The 13,617-nt window shown below is 37.9% G+C and overlaps 1 protein-coding gene across 3 annotated transcripts in view; it reads right to left on the minus strand.

Annotated features, from left to right (window-relative positions):
* EPHA6 (EPH receptor A6) overlaps positions 1-13,617 on the minus strand; it is a 357,034-nt gene that overhangs the window by 233,178 nt on the left and 110,239 nt on the right. For all 3 annotated transcript variants that reach the window (XM_038766398.1, XM_038766397.1, XM_038766400.1), the window contains one exon: positions 11,085-11,240. In XM_038766398.1, coding sequence (XP_038622326.1) covers positions 11,085-11,240 — 156 coding nt within the window. The remainder of the gene's footprint in view (positions 1-11,084; positions 11,241-13,617) is intronic.

Here is a 13,617-nt window from a genome sequence, read left to right on the forward strand (position 1 = left end):
ACCCTAGGGAATCCTTGGAGGAAAAATGGTATTACCAAATTAGTTCTGTTGTCAAGAGTGACATTCCGGGGAGCCAGTGATGAAATATTAAATCGATTCATGCCAAACTGGGATGCTATTTCAATTGCATAATGCAGTCAGTGCTAAAAGTGACCAGCTAGAATTTTAACCTATATTGCGAACAGGCAAAAATCACTGAAAAGTAAAATATAAATGGCTAGATTTGGATGGGCTGATGTTTGTTCCAAGCTCATGTAGCTGTAATCAAGGTAGTGATTACTACTAGAAGTCAGGTTTTCCTGAAGTACTAGATATTATTATATGCTGTGGTTAATCCCACGTTGATTACAAACAAAGAGTACTACCTTTATGGCATTCTCTCCACTATTCTTTAATGTTCACCAAAGGATGTTAACTGTCCTCTTTAAATAACCCTTGCTCTTTCTACAACTTTACAGTAGTGCTGGCTGGCAAACACTGTGTTGGTGTGCATGTGTCTTTTCAAGTAACTGGTGGGACTTGTTTATCATTTCTTTGGATCAGATGGAGCCTCCAAATCCATCACGTTGAACTTGCAGCCTGAGGGATGGATAAACAACGGCAGGAAGGTCCACTGCTCAAGCATTGGGCAACCACTGAATGCCACTCGGTTTGTCTTCCCTTTATATTAAGAGAAACCCTGACTACACTTTAGACAGTGATTGAAATGTTCTCTGTGTTTTATAGTTGCAAACCCATGGAATACCATAGAAAAGAGAGAGAATTGGAAGCGAAGAATGGGCCACAGGATAGTTGGAGAAAAACTAGTTGGGAAAAGCAGTTCTATTCCAAATAACCCTCCCACAACAGAGTCACTGTTCTCCCCTTCTCCCCAGGTCCCTGTTTTTTACCTTGTTTTAAACATCAACTCTGAATCTAGGCGTGGACCTTAAATTGTTGAATCTGAAAACAAATTAAGTACATATAACAGCACTGCCATTAACAATTGTGGTATTTAATAATAATTGTGGTACTTGTTAAGTGCTTACTATATGCAAAGCCCTGTTCTAAGCGCTGGGGAAGATACAAGACAATAGGGTTGGACACAGTCCCTATCCCACATAGGGCTCACATTCTTAATCCCCATTTTACAGATGAGGGAACTGAAACACAAAGAAGTGACTTGCCCAAAGTCACACAGCAGACAAGTGGCAGAGCTGGGATTAGAACCCATGTCCTTCTGACTTGTGCTCTATCCACTAGGCAACCCTGCCTATTGAGATTAAGATCAGTCAGTGATTAAAAAAATTGTTCTTTCTAATATAGACAGAAAAACAATTTCTATGAAGTCACGGATTTGTTTTTTTAAAAGGCACAAACTTGCCTTGCACTCAAAGATGTTTTTTATCAGTTGTGTCATAAAAGGATGCTAATCAAGGTAGACAAACTCCAATAGCTTCTGTTTGCCTTTGCTTTTTTAACCAAATCAATGTCTTAATTTATTTGTACCTCAGCTTTCCCACCCTTTTCCCCCACCCTCAACCTATAAATTATTCTTTGTGGGCAGGGAATGTGCCAGTGCTTAGAATAGTGCTTGGCACATAGTAAGAACTTAATAAATACCATCCTAATTATTATTATATTGTTGTGTTGTACTCTCTCAAGCACTTAGTACAGTGCCCTGCACATAGTAAGTGCTCAATAAATATGATTGATCATGAACCTCTTGTGGGACAGGGACTATGACCAACTAATCTTGTATCTATTTCAGAGCTTAGTACTGTGCTTGGGATATAGTAATTATCTAACAAATAGCATAATCTTTATTATTATTATCATTGTTACTATTATTATATAAAACAGAAAACATATAGGGAAAGGCCTTTTTGCTGAATTAGGCTATACATTTGAGAAACTGTACTGGATGAAAGATGAATGGAAGAAAAATCCCACTGTATGTCTCCTTGAAATGCTCCAAATTCTCACTTACTATGCATATTCTGTTTTCCTAGATATAAATTATAAATACTCATTTTTCAAATAAACTGGGGAAGGCAACTACTAAAAAGCATGTGGGCACTCAGAAGGCCCTTGCTGGACTTTGCGGGTTGCATCAGTGTAAGTGTCCCACAGTAGCGGATGGGAACATGAAGGTAAAACTCTGGATGTAATTGGGAGGAGTCATTGAGTATATCTGGATAATGATTCCGTCATCACCCAGCTAGCTCATCTGCATGCAGAATAGTTAATTAAACTAGTTACTTTGGAGTGGGCATTAGGTCTGCTCCTGTGCCAACTGTTGCCTAGACTGCCAAAAGAAATAGGTAGGGCTCATTTTCTCTATGGTAGAATCTGGGAGTGGAATGCAGGGACGTTCTCTCCCTTCAAACAGATGGTGTAACTAGCAGAAAAGAAGGATACTAAAATCAGAATTTCAAAACAGAAGGCCAAGACAACCAGTTTTATGTAAATATTTTCCCAAGGAAGTGAGAAATCCAGGAATTCCTAGGTATTTGTCAACAGTTACTAGTAATAATGGTATTTACTACAATCCACTGACAGCAATATGCTGTGGAGGTTAGTCAATTTCACTAAAATTGACTACTTAAGACTAAGGAGAAAAGAAAAAGATTTTTCTTTTGGCCATCCTTCCCTATCCCCTGTTTAGAGTCAACCATGTGTTTTAAGCCCTTAAGCCTCTTCTTCTCCAGGGCATTACGGCTCTTCTAGACTGCGAGCCCACTGTTGGGTAGGGACTGTCTCTATATGTTGTCAACTTATACTTCCCAAGCGCTTAGTACAGTGCTCTGAACACAGTAAGCGCTCAATAAATACGATTGATTGATTTATTATGTCATTATTATTTTTTCTAAAAGCTCTATTCAAATTGTTGACCTTTCCTCCTATTTTTAATGGAGAGCACTAATTACTCCAACAACAAGAAGAATTTTGCAAAGGATGTTAACAAGGAGTTTTTAATTGTCATTGTCAATGGTATGGATTAAGTTCTTACTATGCGCAGAACACTGTACTAAGCACTTGGGAGAGTACAATACATCAGAGTGGCAGACTCGGCCCCTACCCACAAATAGCTTACAGTCAAGAGTTATTCAGATTCTGTCCTTACCTGCTCATCATCCCGTCGTCAAAACCCCAAAAGCTCAAATTGCAATGACCATTTAAGCAATGAGGGATTCAGGGGGAGGGGGAGTAGTCCTTCAATAGGTAGTGGATAAGGTCCTTATGACGTGAAACCAATGTGCCATGAAGGCCCATGCTTAAGCATTGTCACCGGTACCCTCGGTGGTCCTGAATTTTGCGGATTTCTAGTCTGAGAAAGTACCACGTGAGCTCAATGACAGGATCAGGAATCTGAGCATCTGCACTCAATCCTAGAGCACTACAACCTGATTCTCTGAGCCACTGAATGGCAGGTTTTTGAATTTTAAAATCTAAAGACAGAAGCATCACCCAAATCTGTTTTCAAATCATCTCTTCGTTTTCTTAAAGGCTGTTACACTGAAGGATTGAATAAGCAGTGAATTTAGGCACCTAACCAGAGTAATAGCAATTTTCAATTGGTACCAAGTGGAAACAACATAGACAACTTTCATCAATATATACTAGTTTTCCTTTAAGAAAAAAATTAACATAAGGAAATCCTTGAGAGCTTTCAACACAGATGTCTACAAAAGGGTTATTGTTGCCAAGTTGCTTCAATGTGTCACATAAGCTTTGTATAATTTATAAATGATAACAAAGCAATCAGACCACATTCATGAAAGCCCAGTGACACATAATTTAGCTGAATCTCAGGATTAGAATTAATTGTCTCTCTTTGTTCCAAGTTCTAAATCTTAGTAAATGATTCACTGCATGTCATTATGGCTTAATATTTGCATGAAATCACAGTTTAGCTGGCATAATTTAACGGCAATTAAAAAGCTATTTAATCGTCATGCAAATTGGCATGAGGGCCCTTGAGTAAGAAGGGTGTCTGGTTGTTTTTTTTCCCCTGGGTATCCATAGGCAAGCATTTATACATTCTTTCAGGCACCCATCTCATAATGGATAACATTCTTCCAATTCCTGGAGTATGAATATGTCATAATTTATGCTCTCCATTAAAAACAGGAGAAAAGGCCAACAATCTGAATGTCAATGTCTTTAGAAAAAAACAGTAACAATAATAAACAGTCCTAACATCCTGGAGTAGAAGAGGACCACTAAAGGGCTTAGGCCCGTGGTTAAACAGCAAGGCTGTGAGATTCTAGGGACTGGATTCTGGAGAGCAGAGATTTTGTGGGGGAAGCCTACTAAAATCTACTCCTATTCTAGAGTCAGTAAGTAGCATGGTCTACTGGAAAGAGCATGGGCCTGGAGTCAGAGGACCTGGATTCTTATCCTTGCTCTGCTAATCGGTTGCTGTGTGACTTTGGGCATCATTAATTTTTCTGTTCCTCAGTTTTTTAATCTGTAAAATGGGGAATAAATCCTACCCCCACCACTTTACATTGTGAGCTCCATGTGAAACAGGGGCTGTGTCCAACCTGATTATCTTGTATCTACATCAGCACTTAATCCATAGTGAACACTTAACAAGAACCATAATTTTCATTATCATTATTATTATCATTCCACTATATCAAATTTAAAAGTGATAATTAAAACTGTTTTGGAGAAGCTTGCTTTCTTGAGCTCAATTGCTTAGCAGAGCCCCTTGGCAAAGAGTTGGGGGATCTGGGGCTGTTGTGTTTTCCCCTGTTCCAGCCCCTTCAGTCTGTTCCCTTCCACTCAGCCAGTAGAAGTTCCAACCATAACCCTAATAGACTAATCTAATTATACATAGTAAAAGTTGTGTCACATGCACTTTTCCACCCGAATGCTCCACAGACCCCTCTGAATGTTATTCCTCACTACAATTTCATTCCTGCCTGATTGAGTTACCCAAAGAGAACCCTACCACCCAATGGAAGGAGTTTCCGATGACTGAGATACTTTGAGTCCTCCCTTTGAGTCGACTGGTAAAAAGCAAGCTATGTGCCCTACCAGTAAACTTGCCCCAAGAAAATCCTAGGAGGACTGTCAGACAATTATAGAATAGTTAAGTGGTAAGGTGCTCTGCCAATATAACTAGTGCCCTAACACTGGCTTCACAGCATTGTTTACAAGGACATAATAATGTACTTCCCAAGCACTTAATACAGTGCTCTGCACATAGTAAGCACTCAATAAATACAATTGAATGAATGAATAATAGTGATTGTCGTATTTGTTAAACACTTACTATGTGCCAGGCACTAAGTGCAGGTGTAGCTACAAGGTGATTGGATGTGACATAGTTCTTGTACCACATGGAGCACACAGTCTAAGTCTAATCTCCATTTTACAAATAAGATAACTGAGGCACAGAAGAGTGACGAGACTTACCCAAAGTCACACAGCAGAAAAGTGGCGGAGTCGGGACTAGAACCCAGGTTCTTCTGAATCCCAGGTCCATGCTGCTTCCCAGCTTCAGCCCCACAGTCAACGTAAAATTAATTAGTGAGTCCCCTCAGCCCACTGATAGCTTTCTTTGCCTGTCTTCCTTCTTTAGGCCAACAGGCTCTGTAGGGACATCATTCCTTATTCTACAGCTCTCACTAGCACACTGCATGGCTACGCAGAGCCCACTCTGGCCCACTTCCCGCTCACTCTTATTCAGGCAGAACTGAAGAATCCCCAGTGTTTCCTGCTGTCGAGCTATCCAGATTTAAAAAAACCTTTTATTTTAGATGACCATTCTGCCTTTAATATATTGGAAATTCATATGCATCTGCAACAGATTCATGGAAATTCAGCTAAATGGTATATTAAAACACAAACGGTGGCTAGTTCATCGACTTCCAAATCAGTTTTTCTCACTTGTGAAAGATCATCATTTAGAAGGCAGTGACCTGCACACTACTGTCCCTGCCAATGATGAACAAGTGTTTTCTGTATTTCCTTCCCTAGATTTCCAGTTTAGGTTCAGGGATTTTCACACAGAAGTGATACGATGCATGGAAAATCCTGAGAAGAAATGTTGAATCTAGAAAGAAGGAATCATGGGGCTCCTCTCTCTTCTCTGAATCATCTACCTCTTGAGGAAGAGAATACTCAGGTCACACTCCATAAATTATGAATTGGATTGGGTCCTGTAAACATCTTGGGGATTAGATGAACCTAATCTAGTTAGACAAAGAAATACATCATTGATGACAGAGTCATCAGAGAAGGAAGACTAACTAAATGAAAGACTTAGAGAAAGAATGCTTGGCAGAAAGTGTCAACTAGTAACCAAGCAGTCACTATTATTATTATTATTATAACTACAATATCTGCACTTACATTTTAAAGAACACAAATACCTTCCTTTGAATTGATTATTTAAATGAAAAGTAAAACTGAATAGAAACTTGCCACACCCAATCTGTGTTGTTATAAAATAGGATGCTCAGAGCCCCCAGTGGAACCAGTGAGCAGGATTTTTGCTATCTGAGCTGACACTAAAAGACCTTCTATCTACAAATAATTTGCCCCAACGGTTTTTTTCCTGTAATTTTCCAGACTCAAGATCAGCTAATTCATTTAATTATGCTTTAACTAAAATCTTCCCCCCAAAATATATGGACAAAATACGGACATTACTGCGAAGTGTATATTCACTTTACAGTTATGCCAAGTTCTTCCATGTTTTCACTATGAATTTTAGAAAGAAGACAGCAGCAGAATTAGGGCATGTTCTTCTGAAAACATGCACCTGCATGGCTATAATGTGATAGATTGTTGGAAGAAATGTTTATGCGCATGAGAGTGCGCACTGAAATTTCTACTTTTTTTTTTTAAGGTACTGTTCCTCAGTCAATCAATCAATGGTATTTACTGAGCACTGAGTGGGTTCAGAGCACAATACAACACAGTATTGGCCGCAACATATCACTAGGAGAAGTAGTGTGTGACAGTGGAAAAATCATGGGCGTTGGAGTCGGAAGATCTGGGTTCTAATGTCAGCTCTGCCTGCTGTGAGACCTTGGGCAAGTCACTTAACTTTTCTGTGCCTCTGCTTCCTTAAGTGCAAAATGGGGATTTAGCACCTGTTCTCTCTCCTACTTAGACTATGTGGTCCACGTGGGACGGGGACTGTGACCAACCTGATTAACTTGTATACACTCCAGTGCTTAGAACAGTGTTTGACATATTGTAAGATCTTAACAAATACCATAAAAAAACAAGTTTACACTCCAGAAGAAGAGGCAGATATTAACAGAGCCTGTAATCTCTTGATGGGCAGGGAAACTGTGTTTACCAACTCTGTTATACAGAGTTGTACAACATACGTACAAGCATATGTACATATGTACAACATATGTACAAACATATGTTTGTACAACAAAATAAATAAATAAATAATTAGAGTAACAAATATGTACAAACATAGGTATATATGTTTGTACATATTTGTTACTCTATTTATTTATTTTACTTGTACATATCTATTCTATTTATTTTATTTTGTTAATATGTTTGGTTTTGTTCTCTGTCTCCCTCTTCTAGACTGTGAGCCCACTGTTGGGTAAGGACTGTCTCTATATGTTGCCAACTTGTATTTCCCAAGTGCTTAGTACAGTGCTCTGCACACAGTAAGCGCTCAATAAATACAATTGATTGATTGTAGTGTACTCTCCCAAACATTTAATACAGTGCTCTGCACACAGTAAGCACTAAATATCATTGATGATGAGGATAATTTACAGATCTGTACATAAGTGCTGTGGGGCTGAAGAATGCAAGTTCCACATTATAAGACTGTATGTACACTTAATTGGAAATTATGCTTTAATCATGATAAAAATAGAAGTTTCTGATTCACCTTAGAGCCTCTGATATCTGGGATAATAATTATACCCTATTTTCACCCCCACAGGACTTACATACCTATTATCTATTACACATTGTAATGTCTGTCTCCCCCTCTAGACTGTGAACTCCTTGTGGACAGAGTCCATTCCTACCAAATCTGTTATATTGCACTCTCCCAAGTGCTTAGTACAGTGTTTGGCATACAGTAATTGCTCATTGAGCAGCTTGGTCTAGTGGATAGAGTGAAAAAGCAGTGAAAAAGCATGGCCCTGGAAGTCAGAGGACCTGGGTTCTAATCCCAACTCTCCCTTGCTGTGTGACCTTGGCCAAGTTACTTAACTTCTCTGTGTCCCAGTTACCTCACCTGTAATATGGAGGGAGATCCCCCTCCCTCCGACTTAGACTGTGAGCTTCATGTGGTACAAGGACTATGTCCATTATCTTGCATGAATGCCAGCACTTAGTTCAGGACCTAGCACATAATAAGGGCTTAACAAGTACCACTAAAAACAAAACAAACCAAAACATAAAACCCCTATGCCAAGTACCATGCAAAGCACTGGTAACTTGAGACATAAAAGTAGCGTCAACCACCAAGAAATATCTACCTAATCATTCATTTCATTCTTATTTACTGAGCACTTACTTTGTACAGGACATTGTACTAAGTGCTTGGGAGAGTACAATGCTACAATAAACACACATATTTCCTGCCCACACAATAATCACAACCACTGATGTGAGCGTTATCACTAATGAGGTTATCACTGTCACCCACAGTCAAGAGTTCACATGCTTTGGCATTCTCTAGGCCTAGAAAATATTTTTAAAATGCAAGTCACATCTTACTATCAATGGTCATGGGTTCAAATCCTGGCCCTGCCAACTGTCAGCTGTGTGACTTTGGGCAAGTCACTTAACTTCTCTGTACCTCAGTTACCTCATCTGTAAAATGGGGATTAAGACTGTGAGCCCCCTGAAGGACAACCTGATCACCTTGTAACCTCCCCAGAGCTTAGAACAGTGCTTTGCACATAGGAAGCGCTTAATAAATGTCATTATTATTATTATCATTACTATTACTACCGACTAGAAAGCATTCAGTTATTTCCCTTATACCCTTTAGACTGTGAGGCCCAGGAGGAGGAGAGAACATATTTAATCCCGACCTGTGTACTTTTTCCCCAGTTTAGTACTGAACCTTGAATTCAGTAAACATTTAATAAATACTATTACTTCTATTAGAAGTCTTCTAGACTGTGAGCCCGCTGTTGGGTAGGGACCGTCTCAATATGATACAACTTGTACTTCCCAAGCGCTTAGTACAGTGCTCTGCACACAGTAAGCGCTCAATAAATACGATTGAATGAATGAATGAATTCTTACTAATAATTAATACTATTACTACTAAGTGAGGTAATGGGTAGACTAATATTGATATGAAAAGCAAACCCCAATTCAGATAGTTTAGCTGAAGAAATGAAAGGGAAATTTAAAAACTTTTTAAACAGAAATTAGAGATGTATTAGGAGTTTCGGGAAAAAAATATGTGAACTGACATTTTATAGTTACAGAACACAGTAAAAATGTTGAAGATCAAGTTTCTACAATAATTTCATTTGCTAAATGCTTTTGGAGGCAGTTCTTTCTACCATCATGTACCTTCTACTATACCTAGGGGAAATTAATAGGTCTGTTCTAACTCCTGTCATTAATTACCTAAATTATAGTTTTCTTAATAAGCTATGCAGAATCAACACTTCAAATTTTATCCAACTAGAAGATAGGTTAGATTAATATATCACCCAGTGCTCCTAAAGCACACAGGCTGCATTTGAGCAAAACCTCTGATTAAGGAAAACTTGTGTATAATATTTGTTGTGTTGAAGAGACACACATACACCTAAAAGTGTTTCTTATAACGAGTGGGGGTGTCACAACAAGCCATGGGGTTAGATGAACGTTCCTTAATTCCCAAACAATGTTTAACCAAACATGTAGTGAAAACATATGGTAGTACAGAAATGATTTTTTTCCAACAAACCCCATTCTTGGCAGGGAATGTGTCTGTTTATTTTATATTGTACTTTCCCAAGCACTTAGTACAGTGCGCTGCACACAGTACGCACTCAATATATATGACTGACTGTTCTTGCTTTATTTAAAAAAAGCACTGTACTAAAATGTGATTGAATCAACAGTGAGAGAATTTCAATCCACAGAGAAGACACATCCCAAGACATCATCCCACCGACTACTCCTTTGTCTACTCTCATCTTTTGGGAAATATATAGGAACAGTATCATCTGAAATCAATTTATGTTATTGATTCCAATGTAATTCCTTTACTAAAACATTTGCTTTTTTTAAAATCTAGATTTTGTGAGTATCTGGACGTGGCACTGAACATTTTTGCAAGATGGAAACAGAGCAATCTATTTCTAATAACGAAGGTAATAAAATACAGATCTATTTACTTCTAATTAATAGAAAACAATAACACAAAAGAAATGCAGACATTTTATATTTACCTAGCAACTTTCATAAAATGAAATTCAAAACACTTCACTAACCATAAATATTCATAAACCTTTAAAGTCAAGGAGAAGCAGAGGAACAAATTTGGGCTGATGATATGAACAGTTTAAAGACCAACACTAAGGAAATGCAGTTACGAGAAAGCTTATCTCTAAAGCCCCCAAAGGGAGACTGAATTTCAGTGTCTCACACTGGTGAAAGGCTGCCAATTTCACCAGCATTAGGATGTGCATAGCCAAGAAGTCTTAAAGCTCCAAACACTTGAAACTATTTTACTTCTGAATGAGAGGAAATTATGGTCAGCTTGCAAATTCCCAAAGCTAGACTTAGCTTATGTAGTCGAAAACCAGTGTGCGGTTTGAATAGCAGCATAGTTATTTCTAAACTGAGGAAAAGCAGGAAAGTAAGGAAAACGTCTATTCCCTTGATTTTTGCCCAAAAAGAATGATAGACTGTGATGCAATTTATTCACGTGAAAACACAGGGTCAAAGTACACACTGGTGGAAACAACATGGCCCAGTGGATAGAGTCAGAGGAACGTGGGGTCTATTTCTAGTTCCGCCAGTTGTGTCCGACCCCGGGATTTAGTACAGTGCCTGGCACAGAATAAGCATTTAAGAAATACCACCACACCACCCCCAAAAAACTGATGGGGATCCCAAACATGGTTGTGGATCAGACTTACTGGTACATGCCATAGAAGGTGGGTCTTTTTCAGCTCGGAAGTAACCCTTTTCACACTGACACACAGAAGTTGCTTCTATGTAGGTTACACTGTGTGGAGGACACTTGGAACACTTTATGTTCCCAGCAAATGCTTTATAGAATCCTGGTCTGCAAGCTGTAAAAAACAGGAAAACAACATGAGGTTTTGGTTACTTAAATGTACATGCTCAATACATTCCTGATTTCCCTTCCTTTTTTAATATTTGTTGTGGACTAGGGAATATTGGGAGAATATAGCATCTACAAGAGTTGCCTAGTACTGTTGTGTTGTCTTCATAAAAAGCAGTCAATAAAATACCTTTTAACAGAAGTCAAAGGAGAGAAATCATTAAATCCCTTGAACTCCAGGAAGAGTGGAAGTATGCCCTTATATGACTATGAAGTCATTATACAATCATATGCTAAATATTCAGTGCTTCAGAACATTGAAGTATACTGGCTTATCTGAATTACTGGTGAGCTAATTTTACCAAAACATTAATTGTCCATGTACGCCACCTGCATCTTTATTTCAATCATACCATAATGATAGACATGGCTATATAGGCTATATAGAAGTATATATATATCTAATCAATCAATCATATTTATAGAGCACTTACTGTGTGCAGAGCACTGTACTAAGCACTTGGGAAGCACAAGTTGGCAACATATATATATGTGTATATATAAATATATACACACACACACACACACACACACATATAGGCTATATAGGCCTACACAACATATGTTTATAAAGCATATACCTATCCATTTCTATACTCTATATGTATAATATATGTATGATATATGTTCCCCTCTAAGTCTGCAAGCTTCTTGTGGGCAGGGGATGTGTCTACCAACTCTGTTGTCCATTCTTAAGCATTCCATTGGGCAATGCTAGGTAGGTCTAATATACAGAAACCAATTTTTTAAAGCAATTTTTCTTCTACGAAAAGAATTTATCACTAGCAAGCAGAAAATCAGATGAAGGAATTATTTATAAGTGCCTGGCTGAAAGTTATTTTTAACCAACTACAGCTTTTTTTGTCATAATCAGTGATGGCTGTTTGCAATATAATTCTCGCAGGCTAAAGAAATTAATTCTTCATTAAGAAGTCAGACATGCAATAAAAATTGATAGGCATATTTCAACAAATGAGAGGTTCATTTGAGTTCATTTTTAAATCAAACCAAGTAATCATTCCATAATCTACATAAATGACTCACTCCTAAAGCAGCAAATATAAGCAGAGCTGTATCTTGTGGCTAATATTAGAAAAATAATGCCAATTTCTAAAGATAATAGGCCACATGGGAATTATTTATCTTGCATACATTTTTAATACAAGATTTATATTATTATAAATTTAGTACCAAAACTCCAATAGTAGTGAATCTTAACATTTTACACTTTAAAAAAAAAACCCAAGAGCTTTAGGTTCCTTTAATTCTCCATCAGTGAATGTTATTTATTGGATGCTTACTAGGTGCAGAGCACTGAACTAAGCACGTGGAATAGAGTTTGTAGGCATGAACCCTGCTCACAAGGAGCTGTCATTAATTTTCTTTCATCATTTCTGGGATCCAGGAAGAAATGGGGTTATTATCCACATTTACAGAGATTCTTAAATCCACCAATAGGCTATTTTCATTTAAAAACCCATATTAATGATTTTCCACAATGGAATCAAATATAATTACTAAACCCCAATTAGGAAATTCACTCTTTGGAGCTAGATTTAAAATATTGTGAAGGACACAGTTCACTTTCTCAGGGTAAATTACGTCTCATTTAAAATTTAATTTTTGTCATGAATTGGGACAGAGCCAATCAGTTATTAGCTGAGCTAGCATGTAAAATAAGGCTATCTTTGGAGCCATCCCAGCTCCTCCACATGTCTGCTGTGTGACCTTGGGCAAGTCACTTAACTTCTCTGTGCCTCAGTTCCCTCATCTGTAAAACGGGGATTAAGACTGTGAGCCCCACATGGGACAACCTGATCACCTTGCATCCCCCCCAGCGCTTAGAACAGTGCTTTGCACATAGTAAGCGCTTAACAAATGCCATTATTATTATTATTATTATTATTATTATTATTATGTACTATTTGGTTAATTTTCTGGGCCTGCCCTAATACACACGATGCCTGCCGAAGTGGCAGGTTATCTTTTAGCAGTGATAAGCAATGGGAATGCAAAGAATGAAAAAAAAATGTTATGTACCATTATACACTCCAAAAACTGAAAAAAAGCATAGTCTAAACCAAGGCTTTTCCAGTTTCCCTCTAGCATGCATATCAGTCAATCATAATTCAATCACAAAACACCTATACCATGTGTAGTTTGTATATGAAGTTTCTGAAAATAACAGAACACACGAAATCAGCTTAAGCATTCAAGTTGCATACCACTTCCCATCTTGCTATCTTGACTGCAAATATGAGAAATAATTCTCTCTAATGCATAATTGAAAATAAAAAATCAAAGGAAAACAAATGCTTATCAAG

This window comes from Tachyglossus aculeatus, chromosome 24 (assembly GCF_015852505.1).
Source record: "Tachyglossus aculeatus isolate mTacAcu1 chromosome 24, mTacAcu1.pri, whole genome shotgun sequence".
Taxonomy (NCBI): Eukaryota; Metazoa; Chordata; class Mammalia; order Monotremata; family Tachyglossidae; genus Tachyglossus; species Tachyglossus aculeatus.